The 27,472-nt window shown below is 35.6% G+C and overlaps 1 protein-coding gene across 1 annotated transcript in view; it reads right to left on the bottom strand.

The window, feature by feature from the left end:
* The window catches only part of cdh4 (cadherin 4, type 1, R-cadherin (retinal)), a 435,394-nt gene that overhangs the window by 122,177 nt on the left and 285,745 nt on the right, over window positions 1–27,472 (bottom strand). Inside the window, exon 5 of the mRNA XM_056467830.1 lies at window positions 22,871–23,059. Coding sequence (XP_056323805.1) covers window positions 22,871–23,059 — 189 coding nt within the window. The remainder of the gene's footprint in view (window positions 1–22,870; window positions 23,060–27,472) is intronic.

Raw genomic sequence — 27,472 nt, 5'->3', positions numbered from 1 at the left:
ATGCGCCGTGAGAGAATTCATAAGTGGGAATGAAGCATCGCAACTGATGCAAGTAGGACACAAGATGATGACAAAATGGCGGGTGTAGTACATCCAAGTTCCATTCATACTATTGACATTCATACGCTATAGAACAAAGGTCTTAAACTGGATTCCTGGAGGGCCGCAGCTCTGCACAGTTTTGCTCCAACCCTAATCAAACACAGCTGATCCAACCAATTAAGTTGTTCAAAAGAGTCTTAAACACCTTGATTAGTTACATCAGCTGTGTTTAATTAGGGTTGGAGCAAAACTGTGCAGAGCTGCGGCCCTCCAGGAATCAGGTTTAAGACCTATGGTATAGAACATACTTTTCTAACGGCTGAGTACTACATTTAAATTCCTACTGAGTAGTAGGCGATTTCGGACACAGCTATGATTTCTAGTAAATATAAATCATTTCCATAAACACATTTAGTTTCAGACACCAACAATCTTAAATGCTAAATGTCACCGATAAGCAAATGTTTGCATTTTCCCCAGTGCTTTGAGAAAACTCTGATATCTTATTTAAATCATCTAATGTTTTATATGGTAAAAAAGTTAGACCTTTATATTTTCTTTTTACCAAATCTATTTTGAAGGATGTTGGGAACAATCTCTTAACTAACAAATGCTGAAGTTTAGCTGTATACAAGTTTTAACTTTAAACTTTTAAGCATACTGACCCTGTTGTGTCCTTATATTTCAACAGTGTAAGCAATTATAGCTGAAAGCATAATTACATTAGCCCAACAATAATTAATAAAGCACGGGCGATGCACAAAGGTTATGAATGGCAGTCGCTGCATTTATTTGCCAATCTGCAGAGCTCTGTGCGCATGGATTCAGCCTACTTATGGGTTACACCAAGACAAAATGGAATATGTATGAAAAAAGAAGTCATGAATGACGTCTTTAAGATTGAGTTCCGGATGCTCAGGTTTAATATTTCTCAAGTGAATGCCAGAGTCAGTCAAATACTCTTACTCTTAAATCCCATTAGAAACAGACGAACCTGTCTGTTCCACACAGGCTACTTTATTATGGATCCGCGCCTGAATTGGAAAGGAATATGGAGCAGTGGCTGAATTTTGAAATATGGATTTTGTTCTTCTCTGCTTTTTTATTTTTTGTTCCCTCCTGCCTCTATCTGGGTATGGATAGCATGAAGAGGAGCTCCATCTATATAAATGAGGCGGCGATGAGGAGAACATGAGGGGATGATTCAGCCAGACCGATACTCGAAATTTAAACCGGCTCCATTCCAATGTACTGAAACACGTCTTATTTGACTCTTGAAATCTCTGCCTCATTTCCCTTTAATTCCTCAGGTCCTGCAGTGAGATTAATGGCCCAGCTTTAATTCCAACAGAGCAGGCTGTACCTATAAAGAGGAGTTTTGTAATCGTAACCTCATGCGACTTGCTGCTATCAGATAATATAAAGTGTAATTTGACGAGAAGTGTCCACTGAAAAAAATCCCCGATGCCGATTAGGTGTAAAATGAAGGTATGTACAGCATGTGTAAGGAGGGAAATTGAAAAGCTATGCTGATTATGCTCACCAGGGAAGCTGCTCAGACTGAATACAGGACGTAATCATGGAGCCGACCGATATCAGGAGTTTATCACGAGGAGAATAAAGAGAACGACTGAAAGATGAGCCACATCGCCAGGGCTGCAGTCATGCGGATCTTTTGTCAACGTGATCGATTTCTCTGTCTCCCCTGAAAGTTGTTTTTATTTTCAGACAGAGAGAGAGAGAGAGAGAGAGGGGGAGAGAAAGAGAGGGAGCGACAGTGCAGAAGAGAAAATAACCATCTGAGTGAAAAGACGAGAGGAACGGAGAAGGATGAAGAGAGACAGCCATCTGCACAGATACAGCCCAAATCAAATTGCATGAATTCACCACTGCATTCTCAGAGGAAGACGAACAGGAGATGAAGAGTGGAGTGCGTCAATAACTGCATGATGTAGACAAATAAAAAAATAATAATGCTGGAAGACGACGCAGACCAAAAGAAAAAAAGAAAAGAAAAGAATGAGTATAGAAGCCTGTTGCATTTTTCAGGTTACATTTTGGTCCATTTGAAAAATACTCCATGTAAAAAATGACATAGGTTGAATGTGTTCACATGAAAAATATATATAATTTGATGAATGAATGAAGCAATGAAATGTATTATGATTGATGAGTATTAAAAAGAAACTATTATTTCTAGTGTAAAGTACTTAAAATACATATTTTTTTTAAGTTTTAGTAATTTTTGATAACATTCTGTAGTGCATTTAGTTATCGTTTAAGGCCATTTGGTGATTTCAGTCTTCATACAGTAAACATCCTTCATCTTCTCATCAGTGGCATGAAGTCTAAACAGTCTATCGATTAATGCATGTAAACATCTTCTTGGACACATTAATAGCTTCCATGCTATTTGCTGCATTTATAAAGTGCAGGAATCACCTGACTGATTTTTTTTCTACACTCAATCCCCATTAACAACAAAAAATAAAGTAGTGATTGCAGATTGAAGGAAAATAGTGGAGTACAAGTGTACTCAAGTGAAAGTAAAAGTAAATTTTTTAAATTACTTAGTAAATGACAATTTCTGAGAAAAATAAAAATAACTATTTGTAATTTGTTACTTTACACCAGGGGTTGCCACAGCCGAATGAACTGCCAACTTATCCAGCACACAGCGGATGTAAACATCCATACACACTCATTCACACACTCACACAGACAATTTAGTTATTCAATTCATCTATAGCGCATGTCTTTGGACTGTGGGGGAAACCGGAGCACCCAGATGAAACCCACACGAACACAGGGAGAACATGAAAACTCCACAAAGAAATGGCAACTGACCCAGCTCAAACCAGCGCCCTTCTTGATGTGAGGTTGCTGTGCTAACCACTGAGCTACTGTGTCACCCCTTCCTATATTCTATTACAGTTTATTTTTGGTGAATCACAAATATTTTAGTTTTATGGTTTTAGTTAACTACAACAACCAAATGAATAAATGAACAAACAAAACAAGAACATCATCAAGACATTATGCAGTTTTGGTGATATTTTTTTAAAATATCATTTTACATTTTCTGAATTCATATATAAAACAAAAAACTTTCTCCAGAAGAAACAATATTATCAGACATACAGTAAAAATTTCCTTGCTCTGTTAAACATAATCTGGGATATATATATATTCTATGTTATAGCAAATTTCCTTTCCCTTCCATCTATACATACTGTATACTAGATATATAGTCAACTATACATATATTCATTCATTATTTTCCTTTGGCTTAGTCTTTTATTTGCAACATAAGCTCATTCTGAAAACGTAGTCCTAACTAGAGACCGCAAATTATGTAGCCAGAGGTACGTATGGCTGCATTTTATTTATTAAATGAACGCTACAAGGCGGTATGCACCATTCCTTTTTGCGCTGACCGCTTACCTCCATATGAGCAGCTTTCCTGCTGTAACCAGTTTGTTCTGTTAGCTCATCATGTACATTGGTGGACTTGAGACACAGAAAGGGAGTTGACCACGATGATGGGGTTCGAGTCCGGGTCAATCGATAAAATTGGTTTAGGGAAGGAGGAGGGTGGGTCAGTCGATTGGTCGGTCAGTCAGTCAGTCAACAGCAACCTCTGGTGTGGTTACGTGAGAACAGAAGGTGTGAATGGCACTCAAATGGCAAGCGTCAAAGTACCTCCTTGGATGTATTTTGCGGTCTCCAGAAATGTATATAGAGGTACGTTTTCAGAATAAGCCTGGGTTGCTTATTTATCAAGGGTCGCCACAACTGAATGAACAGCCAACTATTTCAGCATATGTTTTACGCATTGGATGCCGTTCAAGCCAAAACCCAGTGCTGGGAAACACTCATATACAATCTCGCCAATTTAGTTTATGCAATTAACCTATACCATGCGTTTTGGACTGTGGGAGAAACCGCAGCACCAGAATAAAACCCAAGTGAACACGAAGAAAACATGCAAACTCTACACAGAAATGCCAACTGGCCCAGCTGGGCCTCGAACTGGTGACCTTCTTGCTGTGAGATGACAGGCTAACCACTGAGCAACCCCACTGCCACTATTTAGCTGTCCTTGATGGCCCTCATATTAAAAGTTCATTTATTCTAGATCAGGGGTCTGCAAACATTTTGAAACTGAGAGCTAATTTTTGGGTACTGATTAATGTAAAGGACTACCAGTTTGATACACACCTCTCAAATAACTAATTAGCTCAATTTACTTTTAGTTATATGTTATTGTTAATAATTAAATATATTCATCTATGTGAAGACACTGATTATATTAATGATTTCTCACAATAGTTGTCAACAATGATTTGAGGGTAGGAAACAGATACATATCAATATGCTACACTTTATATAAATCTCTGCAAGTATTTACATTTTCAAATGATCACTTCTACAATATTTTCACTAACCACTAACATTTTTAACAAATCATGCATTACATTGTTCCATGTTTGTACAGATTACCAATTGTGTAATATAAATCAACTTTTAGATTTTACTGAAATTATCACCAAATCTACAGCTTATTTAACATAGCAGACACTCTTCTAACCAGCAAACTTTAGTTACCCCAAGTTGGACATTGAAGAGAGTGGAAATTACATCCATTCTCGTCTTTAAGCACAGTTTTGGTTTCCTGTCTGAAAATGGCTTGTTTTTCTTTAAAAAGGAAAATGATTAATTGTGATTAATCACAATTAAAAGACTAAAACTTGTAATTTTGGCTAGTCAGCTGCAACCCAGTATTAGGAAACACCCATACACACTCATTCACACTCACACTCATACAGTACGGCCAGCTTAGTTTATTCAATTCACCTGTACTGCATGTCTTTGGAATGTGGGGGAAACCAGAGCACCCAGAGGAAATCCACACGAACACGGGGAGAACATGCAAACTCCTCACAGAAATACCAACTGACCCAGCGACCTTGTTGCTGTGAGCCGACAGTGCTAACTGAGCCATTGAAATATGGCGCCGGCCATATTTATTATATATTATATATAAGTATAAATATTATATAATAAATATATTGGGGTTAGTTGGAAAATCAGAAAAGTAAAGTTTGTTATATTAGTATTAGCATCATTTACAAACTGATTTGATGTTATACTTCATCCAATGGAACAAATCAATTTGTGCGACTTAAAAAAAAGTCCAAATCGTTTCCAGTCTTGCAGCATGTGCCTTAAAGAATTATTAATGCCATAAACACAATAAGACAGTAATCAAGTCATGCATTAAAGCGTTTGAATAAAACTCCACAAACCACATTCACACACACTCTCAGTGACCCAAACCCTTTTCCCAACCGCGAGCCGGCGAATGGAATGCTGTTGAAATGAGATAATTAGTATGAAAATTAATATTAATGGCTGCTAAGAATTGAATCACAAATGCAATTACAGCATTAGCCTTGCAATTAAAATAGCTGGCCGCAGAATAGCGGGAAACTCATGGAATTATGAAAGCTTTTTTTTCCACATATCAACAATGACATTAATTTTCCAAAGTCAGCACAATGGGGTGAACGGTGCAAATAGAGCCTTTATGCGTTCCCTAGTATAGAGTCGCAGTGTGTTCTCCAGGCATGAGACTCTCTTTTTCTCTCCCTCTATAAAAGCGCAAGGACCCCAGAGACAGTGGCACAGGCTAATGACTGCTTTCAGTCCAATCACGCTGTGTCTATTGAAAAGCACAATGGACAAATCCCTGGGTACAAGCTAAGAGGTGGGGCAGCGGCGTGAAAGGAGGGGGTCTGGTAATTAGAGAGACAACCTCTACACGACTGCAGGAGGAAGAAGAAGAGGAGACGACGATGTGCTGCTTCTGCACTTTTTCTAGCCTGCTCGTCCACATCCTCCTCACCCATCTTTCCAGTCTCTCCATGCCCTTATAAACACACACACATACACAGAGCATGAAGAATGGATGCAGGGAGAAATGTCAGGCGCGCTGGTGAGGCAGGAAGGGCTGAAGAATAAAAAAACGCGAGGCAGAGATGCAGATGAGAGAGGGACTTAATAAGGGGGATGGAGCGAATCATGGCTATCATAATGATGTCACTGGTTAATGGGGTGTTAGTTTAGCGTTATAAGCCTCCAAATGGCTTCGAGGATCTCTTGGGTGAAATTTATAGCTTTTTGAGGCAAAAAATAAAAAGGTTTTTAAAACAAACTCGCTAGTAAAGAGTTTGGAGATGCTTGGAATGAATGTTAATGGGGTACTGGAATATATAGTACCATTTACAATATTTTGGTGAGTATTATTATTATTATTGTTATTATCATTATTATTGTTATTATTATTATTATTATTATTATTATTATTATTATTATTGTTATTATTATTATTATTGTTATTATTATTATTATTATTATTATTATTATTATTATTATTATTATTATTATTATTATTATTATTATTATTATTATCATTAATTATAAAATATTTTAATATCAATTATAAATAAATAATAACAATACTAATTATTAGTATTATAATAAAATTATCATCATCATCATCATCATCATCATCATCATCATCATTATTATTATTTTATTTAATAAAATAGTTTTAATATCAAATATACATAATACTAATAATAATAATAATAATAATTATTATTATTATTATTATAAAATCATTACTATCATCATCATCATCATCATACTTCTTCTTCTTCTTATTATTATTATTAAAATCATTATCATCATCATCTTTATCATTATTATTAGTGTCGTTATTCAATAAAAATTAATTTTATATCAATAATAAATACTACTACTACTACTACTACTACTACTACTACTAATAATAATAATTATTATTATTATTAATAACAAATCATTACCATTATCATCATCATCATAATCATCATCATTATTACTATTATTATTATTTTTAAATCATTACCATCATCATCATCATCATTACTATTATTATGATTATGATGATGATTATTATTATTATTATTATTATTATTATTATTATTATTATTATTATTATTATATAAAAGAATACTTTTATATCAATTATAAATAATACTGGAGAGGATAAGTATGGTTTAGCAGTATGCATGTCTAATAAAATTACGATTTTTAAATGATATTTTTTGTTAATAATTACACTTTAATATTATAAAAACTATATTAAATGTCATTATAAAAACTGTACTAAAACTTTCTCATTTCAAATAAATGATGAGTCAGCCACTTCAACTTCTGGTTCATCCATCACAGTGGAAAAGGTCAGGCATTATAAGATTCAGCACTCCACATTATTTCGATCAATTAATTTAGGTCGTTCAGTTACTGACTCCACAGATGTACAAAATTAGGATACTTTGTACAGTAACCATACATAATACATCAGACACAGCTTGAGAACTGTCCATCAAACAAATAACCACCTCTCCAACGATAAATGTCCACAGCCATAAATGTCCACACATGTAAAGAGCAGTCCGTGTAAAAGAATAAAAAACTTCTAACATTAAAGATATTGCATCGGAATAGGAGGAATTAGTAGGCGTACTGTAACCATCTACATTCTCATTACAATATTATTTAAAAAAAGAAAGAAAAAATTCTCAAAGCTAACATTACGCACACCCACTCACACATGCAAGAAGCCGCCGCATCAAGCCATTTAGCGTAAGATCTTGAGGCTGAAATCGTGTGGGCCCACATTCAAGGAAGTTCGGTGTACGAGTGAACTTTCTAACACTTGAGCAAAGTTTCACATTACAAGCAGGCTACTATACTGTACGTCTTTCTTATTTAACGGCAGAGATATTCAAGGCCGGTGTGTGAAATAACGATCATTCAAACTCTCCACTCAAGTGAATACGTTACCCTCTGACCCGTGCTTTTACTGCCTTTGATTAAGTTAGGCGGTAACAGAAGAGCCCCAACAGGACACTTACACTGGCTGTAATGCTATAGGCTATGTATGACTGCCAGCTTTAGTCAAGGAGCATTGCGTGAGATCTAATTACGCTTCTACCACACTGGATCTTTTGCTTGAGGTAGAGACGTGTAATCACACAGCAAGCAGCGTAGATTAGAGCTTGATGTCTCCTTTGTGTGGGTGATCGCCCTCAGATATCTCCAGCCCCGTCAAAATGGAATAACTCAACTTCTGTCTTTCATTGGTTCGGCGTGCCCAAGGACTTCGCCGCAAACCTATTTAGATTGTATACATGAAGGTTGCATAAACATTTCAGCCAAGTCTTTGTTCTCTCTGCTGGTGCCTAAAGGAATGGTTCCTGTCTTCAGTTAGTCACTCATACAGTATGTAGGTCCTAACCTGTTTGAGGTTTATCTGCAAAACATGGAAAATGCTTTCAAAAATGTGCTGATGGAGAGCGTTGTTGGGTATGCTACTTCAAAAAAGGCATTAATTACTAATTACATCATTAATATTGACTTTTCTAATTACTTTGTCTGTTACTTAGTTACTCAATAAGTCATTTAATTACTTGACTCAATACTAAAAATCCATATAAATCTCAATGGACGATAGTAGTAAAATCAAACAATAAAGTCAAACAAGACATTTTTATTTTGTAAACAACAATAACAATAACAATGATTACAACAACAACAACAACAACAACAACAACAACAACAACAACAACAACAACAACAACAACACTTGACATACATATGAATGTTATTTAACATTTGACACATGAACATATGACAAAGATGTTTCAAATTTTTGGCCTAATTTACAAATACCATATATTTACATAAATTAGTTTTCTTAAGCATGGTAATCTAACACTTAGTTCAGTTTATTTGTTTGTTTTTTTATAAAAAAGAAAAAAAATTAAGGGATAATTTTTCTTTTAAAAACCAAATTTGATTGAGGCTAGTGAGCCAAAGGTAAATACAATTGCCATGGGTAATTTCCTAATTTATTTAATAATATTTAAAAATGAAAAAAAAAAAAAAAAAAAATAGAAAGCATTGCATTATGTAAAGTAATACAGCATATTTATTAATATTACTTTTTACATTTTATAATAAACTTATTACAGTAAAAATAAAAAAAACAATCTCATTTATAACAGAATAGAGTTAGGCTAGTTTTTGCATTGATTTGCTTACCAATGTGTTCTGCATAGTCCTCTATCCGTCAGACATTATTTACTGTACCCTTTTAAAAAATCTGATTAATTTACAACATTAATTGAAAGATGTTTTTCCATAGCATACTGTAACTTCTACAATTATATCAAATAAATAAATAAATGCAACATATATAAACACATACAGAATCTTACATTTTACACACAACATACACATTCCTTATTTGGGTTCAAAAAGAACACGCAACATATGGACAGCCTAGTCAGTGCAAACCTCTCATCTGTATCTTTAATCATCGCCAGCACATGTAACGTTAACAAAGTAATTCTGTCATTACGAGTTCATAATAGTCCAAAAAGGTGATGATAATAGGTAAACATGGCAGTTTGTTCATGTTTTAGGTTGCTCCTTTGATTTTTCCGGCTTCTCCTTTGTTTTTTTTTTGCACATAAGTCTCGCGTTTGTCCGTTTCTGAAAGGATCGGATGTCAGAAGTTCTTCAATAAGCACACCCACGTTATTATCATCAGCTCAAGAAGTTCGTTATTTCAAATATATACACGCGGTGTGTGCACGCAAGAAAAACATGGCTTGTAAAAAAACTACGGGGCACCGGGTATCCCGCTCTTCTTCTTGGATTTGTGACTGTTCATCAAGACGACGACAAGGTTTATTTGAGCTCGGGTCAACCATGGCTTGTTATTATATGTTTATATTATTATTTATGTTTCGGCTGTGTTTTTAAAATGCCAGTTCCTTTGTTTTCTTTCTCCTGGCTTGTTGCACGAGTGAGTGACGTATCTCTATTTACCAATAATGTTCAGTTGCGCATCTTGCTCCGTCTTTTGGTACCTTCTTGTTGTGCTAGGTACCCTTTGCAAATGGTCCCCAAAAAGTGGTACGGTACAGTTTGATTCTAGGTACCTTTTGACAGTGGAGATGGCCATAAAAGTGTATGGAACCAAACCGTATAGCGTACTGTACCACTCAGTGGAAACGGGCCATATGTTAAAGGCTTTCACCCCAACCCTCTCCATCATTCTCACTCTCTTCTCAGATGGAATGGTGGGTAAAATAATAATTACAATGGGCCAACTTTGGGCCGCGGGCCCTACTTTGGGTATCTCTTATTGATCAATTGATAGATTGATTGAATGATTGATTGAACATCTTTCAAGGCTCATTGGAAGCTATGCAGTTCCTTTTCACTAAAAGTACACTAAAAAAATATAACACTCTTTTAAAAAGTGTTCAGTGAAAAGAAAAGAAAAAAATAGGCTGAATTATGAGTTATTAAGCTTTGAATCCAACACAAAGCATCTTAAAATGGATGGAGTCCTGCACTTGAAACTAACATCTAAATCTTTATTCATCGATCATTTTCACTGCAATCAAATCACTGAATTGAGTTACACTTAAGACCTGGGTCAAATTCATTTTGAAATGAATCATTTAGAGCTGTTTTGTGAACCAAATGAAAGAAAAGAAAAAAGATCCAAGATCATGCAAAGGATTCATTTATAAACGTATTTATTAAAATGTAATTTAATTTTAATCCAAATAATTTTTGTATTATTTAGAGTGCACATTTTATTTATTGTGCATAATAAAAAGTTGTTTAATTTCTATTCATTGAAAATACATGTTAAAAACAGGAAACAATAAAACATTTAAGCTTGTTGATAAGTCAGCTGTCAACCACCAAATCACTTTTTTAAAGAATATAATTTAATAATCACCAAAAAAGGATCATTTTGACATACAACATACAAAAAGATTCAATCTAAAAGTATGATTCATAAACTCTTAAGATCACATGAGTCATATGGATTATAATTATCATTTTTATATTTGTGTGATGTATGATTATTTGATGTCATGAAAAGCTGTTCATCTCCTACTTATTGTAACTTCATCAAGTTACATGAAAAATACAGAATCATCATAAAATTAGTTTATGTGACTTTTATACTTCTGAAACAAACATTTGGATCACTAAATTTCTGATTATCTTCACTTTGAGTGAGCTGTTAAGTAGTGTAACCAGTTCACTGAATCAATAAATAGAAATGAATGAAAGACTGAATTAATGAATGAATGAATTCGAATGAACCAATGAATGAATGAATGAACAAACGAACGAACGAATAAAAGAACGATAGAATGAACGAACGAACAAATGAACGAACAAACAAAAAACAAACAAACAAATGAACGAATGACCGAACGAACAAACAAACGAACAAATGAACAAACAAACGAACAAATGAAAAAACAAACAAGTGAACAAATTCGAATGAAAAAATTCGAATGTAAAAATTTGAATAAATGAATTCAAATGAACAAATTCTAATGAACAAATTTCAATGAATGAATTTGAATGAATCATTCAATGCTGTTTTGACAACCCAAAGAGTTTTGCTTACCAAAACAAATCATTTAATATTTAATTAATTCATTAGTTTAGTTATTTAACCATAAATCACCTTCAAACCATTAATACAAATTATTGATTTATTGGTGTATATATTCATTGGTTCATAAGTTCTAGAGTCATTTCACTAATTGTTGATGATTTTAGATTATTTGCATTCCAGAAAGTTTGCAGATTAGCAATCTACAAAAGAAAGAATGAGTTTTCAAGCTTTGTAAAAGCACTGAAAACGGTTCATATGAGGTGTGAATCTCTGATAATCTTTCCAGAAGCAGTCAAGCACTGAAAATCGCTGAACAAGTGAGCTGATTTAATGAACTGGAACCTGTTTTCAAACGAATTCATTCATACCTGTTAAGTGAATAGACTGAGCAACTTTAACCAACTAAACAGAATCCAGACGAAGGGTTTACAATTCCTAAGGTTACATAAGAACAATAAATAAAGTCAAAGGTTACATAAGGTTGAAGAAATAAATTTACAAATGCATTGTAATTTCCAGATGACCTAATGCTCTAATCTATTAGCCTGCTGTTTTAAACATAACTTGTTCCTGCTTCTCTGCTCGATTTTTAGCTTCAACAACATTATTACTCTATTTTTAAGCATTCTGCTATTTTTAAATGCCTGAAAAACAAGCAGGTTAGCAGAATGTTGCAAACACGTCCAAGCTCTATGCTACAAAACATCTCTTTCAGTGTCTTTTCTGGGATGCCAGATCCAGGTATCATAGAGTACCATTGTCTGGTGGAAGCGGCCATTAGTGGCATTAGCGCACAAACCCCTTTGCAGTTCGTTCTGTAAATCATCCATGCAGTGACAAAGCCCCGGCGCTGCTCACCAAATAATAGGACACAGAGACTGTGAATACTAGTGCTGGCCAGGTGCACTGAGCTTCCCTATCTCCCCTTGGAGCTAATGGACCAATATGGGAGAATGGAAATTGATTCGGGCTAGTCGGTAAATTAAGAATTCACAGCTTTCATTTTGTGCGTGTGTGTTTAGGGGACGTATTGTTTATTGGAATTCGAATTTCGTAGGTAATTGGGGATGTAGAAAATGTAAACAAGAATAAATGCTGCTTTGCTTTTATTAATGCCAATGAAGCTCACTATTGTCCTCCGGTGCTGTGCCTCTCAAGACAATAGGTAGAGAAAGTAAGAATTGTGCGAGAGAGGTAATTAGAGACTACAGCCGAGGTTTTCTTTGAGGTTGTGTGAGAATTATATCACTTCTGTTTTATATGTTTTTGTCTTTTATTGAAATGTATTTAAATAATGTTTTAAAGTACAGTTTTAGTTACTTTTTTATTTTAGTTATTTTATTTTTTTCTATTAAACGAAATGAAAATGTTTCTTTGGAGCTAGCTTAATTAAAATACGTTTACCACTAATATGTTTTGAAAAACCTTGGACTCCCTGTTGCCTTCAGAACTGCCTTAATCCTTTGTGGCATATATTAAACAAGGTACTGGAAATATTCCGAAGAGACTTTGGTCCATACTAACATGATAGCATCATGCAGTTGCTGCAGATGTGTCGGCTGCACATCCATGATGTGATCCACCACATCCCAAAGGTGCTCTATTGGACTGAGATCTGCTGACTGTGGAGGCCATTTGAGTGCAGTGAACTCATTGTCATGTTCAAAAAACCAGTCTGAGATGATTCGCACTTTATGACATGCCACATTACCCTGCTGGAAGTAGTCTTCAGAAGATGGTACACTGTGGTCATAAAGGGATGGACATGGTCAGCAATAATACCAAGGAAGGTTGTGGCGTTAACACAATGCTCAATTGGTATTAATGAGGCCAAAGTGTGCCAAGAAAATATGCCTCACACCATTACATCACCACCATCAGCCTGAACCGTTGATACAAGGCAGCATGGATCCTTAATTTCATGTTGTTTACACCAAATTCTGACCCTACCATCTGAATGTTGCAGCAGAAATCGAGACTCATCAGACAAGGCAATGTTTTTCCAATCTTCTATTGTCTAATTTTGGTGAGCCTGTGCAAATCGTAGCCTCAGTTTCCTGTTCTTAGCTGACAGGAGTGACACCCAGTGTGGTCTTCTGCTGCTTTAGCCCATCCGCTTCAAGGTTCAACGTGTTGTGAGTTCAGAGATGCTCATCTGCATACCTCGCTAGTAACGAGTGGTTATTTGATTTACCATTGCCTCTCTATCAACTCAAACCGGTCTGGCCATTCTCCAAAACTGCAGCTCACTGGATGGTTTCTCTTTTCCAGACCATTCTCTGTAAACCCTAGAGATGGTTGTGCGTGAAAATCCCAGTAGATTAGCAGTCTCTGAAATAGACCAGCCCATCTGGCACAACAACAACTATGCCACGTTCAAAGTCACTTAAATCATCTTTCTTCCCCATTCTGATGCTCAGTTTGAACTGCAGCAGGCCGTCATTAGAAATTGGCGTTAATGAGCAGTTGGACAGGTAATTAAGTGGCTGGTGTAGATATATTTGTTACATAAGCTCATATCAACCAGTTTTGTTAACTTATATGTAGAGTTGAAGTCAGAATTATTAGCCTTCCTGAATTATTTGCGCCCCCTGTATATTTTTCTGTTTAACAGAAAGAGTATTTTTTTCAACACATTTCTAAAAATAATAGTTTTAATAACTTATTTCTAATTACTGATTTATATTATCTTTTCCATAATGACAGTACATAATATTTTACTAGATATTTTTTTAAGATGCTAGTATTCAGCTTATAGTGCAATTTAAAGCCTTAATTAAGCTAATATGTAAATTAGGCAAGTTAATTAGGCAAATCACTGTATAATGCTGGTTTGTTCTGTAGACAGTCAAATATATATATATATATATTGCTTAAGGGGGCTAATAATATTGACCTTAAAATGTTTTTAACTGCTTTTATTCTAGCTGAATAGAAAAAAAGACTTTCTTCGAAAGAAAAAAATATCATAGGAAATACTATGGAAAAATTCCTTGCTCTGTCAAGCATCATTTGGTAAATATTTGAAAAAGATATATATCAGAAATGTACTGCTGAAACATACTACAAACCCTCTGGGGTATACTGTGTAGTTAAAAAAGTTTTGGGCTGGGCTAAAATAGTGCCTCCAATATAATAATAGGTATAATGACCTTTAATATAATACCACTATAACTACAGCATATTATTGAGTTACAATTTTTAGTTACTGTCACCATTTATTACTGTACAATTCAATGTCTATATTTTGCTAGCTATCAAAATGCATAAAATGTAAAAACACTAAACATTCACAATTCACATCTAAAAACATAGGCAAATTTGAGCTGCACTGGTCTGTGTCTATGTACAGCTTGGCTTTATAAAACCAATTAAGCTAAAACTGCTAGAGGTAGAATCAGTAGCATCCATTTAAGTTGTAGCAATATTTGATATAAGAAATATTGCCAATTTTCACAAGTAGGTATGCTTTCAGCAATGCTATTGAACATGACTTCAATGTTTAAGAGCCGAGAGTCTTGACTATTTCTCTAGAAAAAGACTACTTATTTTAGGCCCCATTTACACTAATACATTTTATTTTTAAAACAATTTTTTAGAGTGAAAACGATCTGCGTCCAATCTGGAATTTTACCTAGTGTTTCTGAAAACGCACATCACCTGACCACACACACACACACTGACATGCACTACAGTGATGAGAGCTGTGCACGTCGGACCGTTCATCAAGGATCTACCGCTGGATCTAATCTCACTATACTTGTTAAACGTGATATTTAATTCATCTTGTCTCTATCTAACAATATATTCCCCAACTTTTGTCTTTTGAATCTATTACTTGTTCTCAGGAAACGTGTTTTGGCTGAGCGCAAGCATAAGTTAATATATTAATGTAACCATGTATACTGATACATGCACATTTGACTGATTGCTTGCATTTATTTCTTATAATGTATAGACTTATTTTATGTTATACTTTTATAATGGCCATTACTGATTATTAAAAGTGATATTCAGCAAAAGAGTGGGTATGTTTCATATTTTTCAATGTAAATGAAAGGAGGCAGTTATGTTATAGACTCCATTTTGTTATAAACAGTAGAGGCTCATATGAATATGCAGCTACACGATGCCTCAACATTTTTGGTGTCTGTTAAGTTGCTAATATCAAAATGAAAATAAGCAATTCCTTTTATCATGTTTTCATTTTATTGTTAAGAAAGTGAAACAACGTGGCCAGGTTGATGTGAATGGGGTTATAAAGCACACTGTTCTCTTTGAAGATTACCCGGTATTCACACTTGTTCTTACTCCTCGGGAGTTTTTCCAAACTAAACTTGCAAAGTCTGAACTTACGAGGAGAGGATGCGAGACTGAACTGTGTGTAGGCTACTTAATATTGAGGAAAAAGCCCCAATCAGCCCCGCCTCTGTTTTTAGATGTCTCCATTTTCCCGCATCCACACTGACACGGAGCAGCAGCATTTTAAAACGAAAATGGCCTCTTCAGCATTTTCAAAACGCTCCATTTTTGGCGCTCTAAAACTCCGGGGTAGTGTGGACGGATGGCATAACCATAGCAAAACTTACGCGTTTTCAAACTAAAACATATAAGTGTAAACGTGGCCTTGGTTACTTGTGTTTTTTACCATTTACTTTTGTCTGGGTTAATAGCAATATTTCTTTCTGTTGTGTGATAAACTCAGAACACATGGCAGAAAACATGGCAAGGGTCATACATTGGCACTTTGCTAGATTATTTTTAGATGCATAAATACATTAACTAAATGTGATGACATCTGTTTCTAATTAAGAACTTTGTCTGAAATTTCTACAATTACGACTATGAGATATAAAAGTGTAAGGATTAACTCACTGAGAAACAATCACAAATTCTGGGAGCTAAAAATATGTCAGGTTACAGGCTCTTGCTGAATGAAATGAGCTCAGATGTGAAATTCAAGCATCGAGTTTCAAAATTTTGAAGCAACATGCAAATGTAAAGGCGTAATTCAAGGTCTCGGGTGTTACATCATGTCCTTGCTCCTACAAGTCTTCTACTACATTATAGAACCTGTTCAGAAATGCATAAAGGATAGGTTTTTTCAACATAAAATATAAGCCTCAAAATTCTGAATTCTCTATGTAAAGTGAAACCAAAGAGTTGAAGAGACGCCATGTATAGATGTCTCATAATTATTTTAGTAAAAGAAGAAGAAAGATTTTTTTTACCTAGTAGTGGCCATAGCAGGTAATTTTTTATTGCCTCAAAATAACCAACAAGTGTAAATCCTCACAGAACATGCCAGAGCCAAACACCCACAGACCCAGGTCTCTAAAGCCAAACATTTAAGGCTAGAGGTGAGAAGGGTTATCGAAACTCTTCTCAAATGGATTCCACGCTTTTCACCGGTTTTCTAATCTTTCCATATGGGTGGTTTAAAGTGATGTCCATGTGTCTGCGTGTGCATCAGTGGAAAAAGATTGTAGTAATCCATGGGTGTAATCTGTGGTACAAGCGGCCGTGAGGGAGTTTATGAGGACAGTCCCAAGAATGCTAAGGCTGGGATGGAGTCTGAACAGCAGATAACACAAAACTTAAGCTTGTGGAAGCCCAGAGGAGCCCAGGCATGGATAACACACCTCAAAGTACAGCAGAGGCGAGAGCGTTTCTGTAAAAACCCTTCATGAGAACACATCCTCTTCAATGTTTGGAGTATCGGCTATGCTATGTAGTCCTCAATCACATAATACCCCTGTATTTAAAATGCTCACTGAAATACTGGATTCTTATTGGTCAATAATGGCATTTATCGCTGTAGTATAATGATTATACCACTCTGTATTTCTCCACTGTCAAATTCTTACACCCATACAAGTTTAAAGCAGCTACTCAATACCATATGTCAAGTCAAAAAGGTAACTAGTGACTATCATTAAAAAAAATCATAATTTTACATCACTGTGAACTTAAATCTATACTGTATAAAATATCCATTAATCCTTTTTTCCTGTAGCTCATGGTTCATGGGTGTTTTACATTTATTTACATTTCTAAATAGCATTATGATCAACCTTGATCTCTGCTTTGGAAACATTCGTTTGGAAAGTTTAACAAAGTGACTTTTTTTGCTATTCATATGCCCACAGACTTTTAATTTTCAGCCAGCCAACCCAACAGCTTCAGAGGAACTGTCTTTCCATTACAAACTAGACACATTTAAGATCAGTTTTCTTTAAAAATCGGTCTTGAACTGGACAAGAAGCACTGCGTTAAATTCCATTTTTCCCTGCCATCTCTTTGAAATATACGAAAATTGATTTTACCCAAGTATTTTCAATGGAGTTTTTGCTCTAGCCTTCTGACACCGACAGTTGAAGACCACTCCCATTCCAAGTTCCCACATGCAACCCACAGGTCCTACTGCACCCAGCGCGATTTAAGCTGGGATCGAACTGGCAATTCTTTGCATGGGAGTTGGTTGCTTTAACAAAAAGTCTAAAGATCATGGCCTCTAGCATCTGTCGCTAGAGCACCTTTTGAGGTTTTGGGGGGTGAGTGTAACGGAGGCCAGCTAGCGAAGTGCTATGCAGGTAAACCTCAAAATGTGCTCTAGCGACAGATGCTAGAAGCCATGGTCTTTAGTCTCCTTGTTAGAGCAACTGACTCCCATGCAAAGAATTGCTGCAGTTTAAAATTAAACTTATTTTACAATATTTTAAAAATAATTAATTTTCCTTTGCTTCAAAACCAAGGAGCTTATAATAAGCTTGAGCTTCATTCTGCTCCATTTTGACCATGATCAAATGTATTTTATTTAAAGAATTGTTTTAAGTTTATGCTGAGTCGATCAAACCCCAAATGATTATACCTGACATCCAAGTCTCGTCTAACCGATCAGTGAACCCTACAGATATGATCCAAGAGATCCCACAAACCTCATTTCTCATCTGGCACTGGAGAAAGTTAAGGAGAGGCTTTGTAGAAGCATTAGATGGATGAGAGATGTCGATACCCTGTGCCAATCTACCTCCGAGCCCCCTTCTCATCAACCCTTGACTCACAAGTCCTCTCCTTGCCTTAGAAGGGCTCTCAGCGGCAGACGCACAAGAGCTGTCTGAAAGAAAGCTCTCGAAAATGTTCACCTGTGATACTGCTTTTTAACCTCTTAGGTTTCTCTGCGGTTCAAGAGACGTGGCGAGGAAAGCTCTGTGTTTCAGAGGAGCGAGGCAAGAGTAAAAGCTTTCTGTGAAGAGACTTGAGAGAGGCTTGTTCTTTTATGTCTCCAAGGGACACAGTCAAACTTTAGCAGTGGAACTGTCTGCTCCACCAAGTCTTTTCATTCAGGGCCCAATGTTAGATCTCATTCCGCTAATAACTGAGCAGCATCTGGCAAAATATTCCATATGATCGGCAAAGAGGAAGCGATAGAGATGTCAAAGCAGACCGTGTTTGATTAGGACTGGCCAATATGACAAAAATCACCTTATAAGTCACAGATGTACTGTATATATATATATATATATATATATATATATATATATATATATATATATATATATATATATATATATATATATATATACATTTACATTTAGTCATTTAGCAGACGCTTTTATCCAAAGCGACTTACAAATGAGGACAAGGAAGCAATTTACACAACTATAAGAGCAGCAGTGAACAAGCGCTATAGACAAGTTTCAGGTGTGTAAAGTCTAAGAAGCTAAGCATTAGAATTTTTTTTTTTTTTTAAGAGATAGAGAGAGAGAGAGAGAGAGAGAGAGAGAGGGCACAGTTAGTGGTATAGCCAGAGAGGCAGTTGCAGATTAGGAAGGAAAGTGGAGACTAAACAGTTGCGTTTTTAGTCGTTTCTTGAAGACAGCAAGTGACTCGGCTGTTCTGATGTAGTTAGGGAGTTCATTCCACCAACTGGGCAGATTGAATGTGAGAGTTCGGGAAAGTGATTTCTTCCCTCTTTGGGATGGAACAACGAGGCGACGTTCATTCACAGAACGCAAGTTTCTGGAGGGCACATAAATCTGCAGAAGTGAGAGCAGATATGAAGGAGCCAAGCTAACGGTCACTTTGTAAGCAAACATCAGAGCTTTGAATTTGATGCGGGCAGCAACTGGCAGCCAGTGCAAACGGGTGAGTAGCGGAGTGACATGTGCTCTTTTGGGTTATATATATAGTACTATATATGATATAGTACCATCTATGCAAGTTCAATCAATGAATAGTTTTTATGAACTACAAAAAATTGTTATGAATAAACAGTTTTTCGTATTTTGTTCATGTTTTTATTTTTCCCCATGTATTTGTGTGTTGGATCTTGATCTTTCCTCTTGCAACTTTTAACAATAAAAAGTTGAAAAAAGTGACTTTTATTAACATTTTAAATAGTTTAAATTATATATTGTCTGGGTGGGTGTCATAAATTATGGTACCAAAAACTTTTTTGCAAGGCAAGTCAAGTATATTTATATAGTACATTTCATACACAATGGTAATTAAGATGTGTTAAAACAGGTTTTAAAAGAATGAAAAAGACAAGTAAGACACAATACTGTGATCTGTTGTACATAGCACAGTGCTCATTCAGTAAAGGCACAACTAAACAGATGTGTTTCAGTCTTGATTTGAATGTGTCTAATGTTGTAGCACATCTGGGGCCTCATGTACAAAGACTTGCATTGAATTAAACTAAAACATTGCATAAGGACAAAGCTGTAAATTTGCGTACGCAGTAAAAAATTCAGATGTATGAAACACTGCGTACGCGGAATTCCACGCATATAATCTTTGCATATCTGAATTAACGTAAAACTGAGCACACGTGCACGAGCGCAAACCCCTCCCTGCCTCCTCCCCCTAATAAATATGGTAATGACTCTACTTTGGCAAAATCAATCAAAAAGCAATGGCAAAAGCAAGCAAGAAGAGAAACTTCACAGAATTTGAATTGAAGGTGCTCCTATCGGAGGAAGACCGGAAAAAAAACAGTGTTATTTGCAAGTTTGTCCTCCGGAATTAATAACAAATAAAAAAAAATACATAGTGGGAGAGTTTAGCTGATGCAGTTAACGCAGTGGGGTCTGAACATCGCACTGTGAGTGAATTAAAAAAGAAATGTTCTGATGTAAAGGTGCAGGTTAAGAGGAGAACAACGGCGCACTGTCAAAGTGTAGACCGAACAGGTGGGGTGGGGAAACAGGGGATGCTGAACTAACACCCTTTAAGGAGAGAGTTGCCTCAATTGTGGGCGACACTTTACTGTTTGGAGTAGTATCCGTGCCTGTGGGAGACACAGATGTATTACAGGAACACTTTGTTAGGGCGGTATAGCAGCACCCCTCCGCTCTGATCAAGGCAGCGCCACCGGCATTTCAGCTGCTCAATTGCCCGCTCTAAAACTGACGAGTGCGAGAATGGGCATCATTGCACTCTTGGTCAGTTTGTGGGTTGTTAACAGCCATGTCTTTAATGGATAACCGCGGTCTTCTGATATGCAGTTAAATAATTACGCTCAATAAAAAAAAATAAAAAATAAACTTAGCTGGAATAATATCTTTAAGTACATCACTCACCAAGAAGCCACCCATTGTGCACCCTGCCACCTTGAAGCCTTCAGATTCAACCATTGACAATGTCCTCTAATAAGGCCAACACTGCCATAGACTAAGGGTTGTTTACATTTGCAAATGCTTTTATATGTTCTAAATCACATAATTAGTAAAAAAAAAAAATTGTGTCAATTAACCCGTTTTATCAATTATAAATTTATAGCAATGTTTTTCACATGTGTCAGTGCGATACTTTGTAGTGTGCAATTTAACAAGTCAACGATGGAAATAAAACAAGCCTAAAATGAAATACACGTACGCCAGACATGAAGCTGGCGTGGACCAACGCACATTCTCATGTTAATTTCATCGCTAGTAAATCCAAACGTGAGAGTGAAACATGGCATACGCAAAGTTTTTGTGCGTACGCAGTGTTGATACATGAGGCCCCTGATCATTTCTGAAAGCTGATTCCAGCAGCAGGGGCTGAAGTAGCTAAAGGCCGATTCACCCAGGTTTGACTGAACTCTTGGAAATTCTAGTTTATTTGATCCTAAAGAGCTGAGTGATCTGTTAAGTTTGTATTCAGTGAGCATATCTGTAATGTATTGAGGTCCTAAGCCATTTAGTGATTTGTAGACAGGTAGTAATACTTTAAAATCTATTTTGAATGTAACTGAGAGCCAGTGTAAAGACCTGAGGACAGGTGTGATGTGCTCTGATTTGCTGGTTCTGGTCAGAATCCCGACAGCAACCTTCTGGATGAGCTGCAACTTTCAGGTCACTGAGGAGGCTATAACAATAATCCACCCAGCTAGGGATAAAAGCATGAACAAGTTTCTCTAAGTCCTCAGTGGGAACAAAGCATCTAATTCTTGCAATGTTTTTGAAAAGATAGTATGCTGATTTAGTTAGCTTTGACATGACTACTGAAATTCATATCTGACTCCAGATTCTGGCAGTACATTTTCTGCTATTTAACAGACTCTCCATGTTATTTATTATACATTTAATTATTTCAAACTACTAAAATGTCAATAAAAGTCACTTTGTTAAACCGAAGGGGTTGAATTTTCAACATCAAAACTCGATAGGGCAGAGATCAAGGTTCCATAGTGCAATTCACAACCATAAATAAACAGAAAACACATGTTAATTAACTGATATGTACAGCATTTACAGTGTATATAATGTCCCATTAAAAAGGAATATTTATTATTATATATTCTATATATTTTAAAGTATATACTCAGAAATGTACTCATTCATATGTGATCATATTTCTCATATTATTTACAACTTCAGTGTAAATGTTTGATTTTTAATGTAGACATACAAAATAAATAATAATAATAAACTTTAAAACCCTTTTCAAAAACTAATGATTACAGCTCCAAATAAAAATAAGAGTAAAATACTGCTAAATTTAATGTAAAGTGTAGGCATTGTACTTTCAAGACTGCTAATTTCTCATGATGCATGTTTCTGTCTGCATCTCCATAATATTGCGCTCATATAAATTATGAAAAAGTGTTACCATAAACAATGTATTTTGAGATACCACAAATTAAATCATAGAGTATAATATGAAATAGTCTATTTTGTCCATCATATTACATAGCCCTGTTTGTTTAAAGGAAACCTGATTTATTTTTTGTTCAGTTTTTACTGTAAGTAGCAGGCTGTGAGGCATACTGTAACTGTTACTGACCCTGACGAGGACTTGAGGGAAGGGCCCTCTGGAGTTCTCAGGCACGTTGATTGGTGGAATGACCCAGTCTCGCTTCTGTCGCCGCAGCCCATTGGATGAGCCTCGCTGGCGTTGTCGTGGAAACGTAATGAGCCGGGGATTTTGATAGTGGTTGTGGGAGGATCTGCCATAAATGGCTTCGCCAGCAATCTGTGGAGGACAGATATGAAGACTACATGTGAAGCAGATCTTTATATTCACACACAAAGAGAGTATATTGGAAAAAAAGGAAGGGAAAAAAAACTTCAAAGAGTTAAAGTGCATGCTATAAATATGAGCATGATGAATCAAAAGGAAAATCATAAATGAATTCTCTTTCATTTCACAGCCCTTTTTTTCCTACACAGCACCGAGGAGCAAACTGCAATTGGAGACGGAAGGTATTTCACAGGGGGAAAATAATAATTGCATTTGACCGTAATTGGATCCCCGCTAGTTTTAATTGTATGAAAAAAGTGTTTACTTTTAATTTGCTAATATAGCAAAAACCTACAATGAAATTATAGAAAGTTCAATATTCGTTCATTCATTCATTTTCCTTCAGCCTGGTCTCTTTATTCATCAGGGGTCACCACAGCGGAATGAACCAGCAACTTATCCAGCGTATGTTTTACAGAGAGGATGCCCTTCCAGCTGCAACCCAGTACTGGGAAACACCCACACACTCTCACATTCACACTCATACATAACAGCCAATTTAGTTTACTCATTTCACCTGTACCGCCTGTCTTCAGACTGTGGGGGAAACCGAAGCACCCGGAGTAAACCCACGCGAACATGGGGAGAACATGAAAACTCCACACAGAAATGCCAACTGGCCCAGTCGGGACTTAAACCAGCAACCTTTTTGCTGTGAGGCGACAGTGCTAACCACTGAGCCACGGTGGCACCCTAAGTTCAGTATGAACAGATTTAATTAATATTCTTTTGTATTTAACATATTTTATATAGCTTTCTGGACCAAAATATCCATTTATATACAATATAACCATTTAAAATCTCAAATGTAAAAAGAATAGAATATATATATAATTCTGTATTCATAGAAAGAGCTATTAAATACTAATATTAAATTACTAAATAAATAAATACTACACTGTAAAAAATGCTTGGTTTCACACAATTCCTTTATGTTGTCCAAACACAAATCAACTAGTTAACTCAATCGTTTATCAAAATTTAAGTGGATTGAACATAAAACAATTAAGTTGTTTAAAAAAAACTGAAGAATTGTGTTGTTTCAGCTCATTTTAAATGAGTAGTTTGAACACCAGCAAAAATAGCATTTAATATTTTGCATTTAATATATTATGTTTTCTTTCTCAATTTCTTTAAATATATCAAATATTTAAGCTGTATTGTGGTACCGCTTTAAAAGTATCGATTTAGCACCAGTATTGAAATAACACCAAACAATACCAACACTACTAATGACAGAGACAAAAAAAAAAAAACAAGTAAACGATAAACAGTTTAAAAAAATCAACAAATAAAAGATTTTTCTAAAGTCATCCGCCATAAATTTGTGGCTCAAAAGTATCAGTTCAGGCACCATTTTGGCAACGGTACTGTTTAAAAAAGTATCGATTTAGCACCGGTATCAAAATAATCCCAAACGATACCCAACCTTACTAATGACAGGAACAATAAACAAGTAAACAATAAACCGTTTAAAAAATCAACAAATAAAATATTATTCTAGAGTCATCCACCATAATTTTGTGTCTCAAAAGTATCAGTTCAGGCACCGTTTTGGCAACGGTACTGTTTAAAAAAAGTATCGATTTAGCACCGGTATCAAAATAACCCCATACGATAGCCAACCCTACTAATGAAAGAGACATTAAACAAGTAAATGATAAACCATTTCAAAAATCAACAAATAAAACATTATTCTAGAGTCATCCACCATAATTTTGTGTTTTAAAAGTATCGGTTCAGGCACTCTTTTGGCACCGTTACCATTTTAAAAGTATCGATATAGCACAAAAAACTTGCAAAAAGAGGTGCAGAGGAGAATGAATCACAAGCGAGAACTCATTCAAGTCTCCCGAGCAACAGTATGACAGACGCTCTGAGGAGACAAACGCACCTTTAATAGGAGTACATACCTGTCCAATTACCACTAATCAGTCATTATTTGTGAAGTAATGGTACGAAACAACAGTGGTGAAGCAGTTTGTGCACACCTGAGCCCCGAACACACAGGATCGTAAACATAGCTGCGGGGTTTCTGCTAAAACGACCAATCAAAATGACAAATTGCGTCAAGGCCTCTGTAAAGCAGCCCTTATAACACAGCAATACCACAGTGACGCATACCATGACATTTCCTCATGGGTGCCCAATGAAAAAGATTGATGAAATACCACATCAATAATTTAGACAAGAAAAACTAGAGCTGCCGCTGACCCTTGCTTGATTCATCCAAAGGCCAAGGAAAGGGCTGAAACCAGCAATCAAACGACCTCCGTTTTTCACAGCACCTGACGGCATGAGGGAAAGAGAACTGTCCTGTGGTTCATTCAGCGCTCATCTCTGAGTTGTCAGTTCTTGGTGTAATCCTGTGTTTCTTTCTCTGATACTTTGACATCTGTGGCACTGCATTATCAAGCTGAGGTGCTTTTGATTAATTATACAATATTTTTTGTTCATTATATTCTACTAGAATATTTATAACATTTATAATAGTAATATTTTTGTAAGAATTTTATCCACATATATTTTTTTTATATTTTCAGAAAAAAAATATATAGACCAAAAAATACATTTGCAAAATAAAAAATAAATATATTTTTTTTATAGAATAAAATATAATAAATATTTTTTACATTTCTAATATAAATTAAAACACTTTATATGGTATATCACACATTTTATTTGATATTTGGCCAAATAACAAAATATTAAATGAAAATAAAGAACAATTAATTTTTGCAGTTTTACTTTTATTAAATAAAACAAATAGCTCTGATTAGTTAGGGAAACAATACACAACAGAAGTCTTCCAATTAAAAAAAATAACATTTTAAAAAATCATATAATAATGAGAGTTGATGCCTCCTAATGACTGTCACGATCACCAGTGATCGAACCCTTTTAGATCTCTGGAGAAGGAAGGCGAGGCAAGTTTAGTTATATAGCACATTTCATACACAATGGTAATTCAAAGTGCTTTACATAAGCAAGAATAAAAGAAACAAGTAATAAAAATAAAAAGAATAAAAAAGAACATTCATTATCACCCACACTACAATCCTGTCACTATTTGAACTACAAATCCTGTCATGCATCTCACTCACAGCTGTTCTGGTTTACCTTTTGATTACATACACACAGCTGGGAGCTGCTCAAGGACTGATTAATCAGACTATATAGACTGCTCACTTTGTCACACACATTGCTGAGTCTTGCTGGTTTATACCCTATAACATTACTATAACAAGTAGTTTTGTGGTTTAGTCTCTAAATTCAAAGGGGGGCTAATAATTCTGACTTATATATATAAGCCAAGGGATTGCTGTAGAATTGCTGTGAAATGGCAGGGAAGTGTTTTCTGCAGGAAAAGAGTTTAACGAAAACATTTACAGATTTTACGCACACCATAATACTAGCCATACATGTATACATGTAAAGCACAAATAATGTTCTTCAATTCAGTCACATCCAGTGGCCGTCATCCTTATACCAATCTCCATCATTGTAAGCTGCTTGCTGTTCTGTCTGTTCCATTGCTCTGTTTGTTAGACGTTTCCCACTTTCTTTTGCAGTAAACAACCAATTCCCGTCACGGGATGCCATCTTTGCATTAACTTCATGTGTAAATCACTCGCACTTCATCCACGTCTGCTGCTGCACAGGCTGCAAAACAAGGAGCTATATGCACAGCTTGTGTTTCTCAGCCGATGATGAATTTTTTTAATTTCACATGGTTCTTTTTACAGTATCGATGTTGTAATGTAGTTCAAATATAATTAGCTATATAGACTTAAGCATTCATTTGGTTGTTAAAGCTTAAAAAGAGACGAAAGACTGTTTAAATGCAGGTGCCGTCATTAGCAACAGGCTAGCGCAGAAACTCCATTGAAAATACTGGAGTAAAATTAATTTCCATATTTTAAAGACATGCGGAAAAATATTTGCAGTGCTTTTTGTTTGGTGTGATACCCACTTTATATCATATCCTAGCCAGACAGTGGAGATTTTTAAACTGTTTTTAAAAGAAACCAGATCTTGTTGCTGTTTTTGCATGGAATGTATGGGATGACAATTCACCTGAAGCCCAGGGGCTGGCTGACTAAAATAAAAAAGTCTGTGTACATATACCCCATTTCGCCCCCCTTCCATGTAATGTAATGATTGTGAGGGCGCAGGTGAGACGTCATTTTTCGAGAGACACTCAAACGTCTGTAAGTCATGTAAAACTAAATTCAAATAATAATAATTCGGTTAAATGGTTTGGAATTGGATGCTTTATGAGATTATTTACATTTTTGCGATTATTTTGCATTTAATTAAATATTTTGCAGGATCACAAAAATAATAATAATTATACTATATATA

This window comes from Danio aesculapii, chromosome 11 (genome assembly GCF_903798145.1).
Source record: "Danio aesculapii chromosome 11, fDanAes4.1, whole genome shotgun sequence".
NCBI lineage: Eukaryota > Metazoa > Chordata > Actinopteri > Cypriniformes > Danionidae > Danio > Danio aesculapii.
The sequence above is the reverse complement of the archived record's forward strand: the minus strand, read 5'-3'. Positions and strand labels throughout refer to the sequence as shown.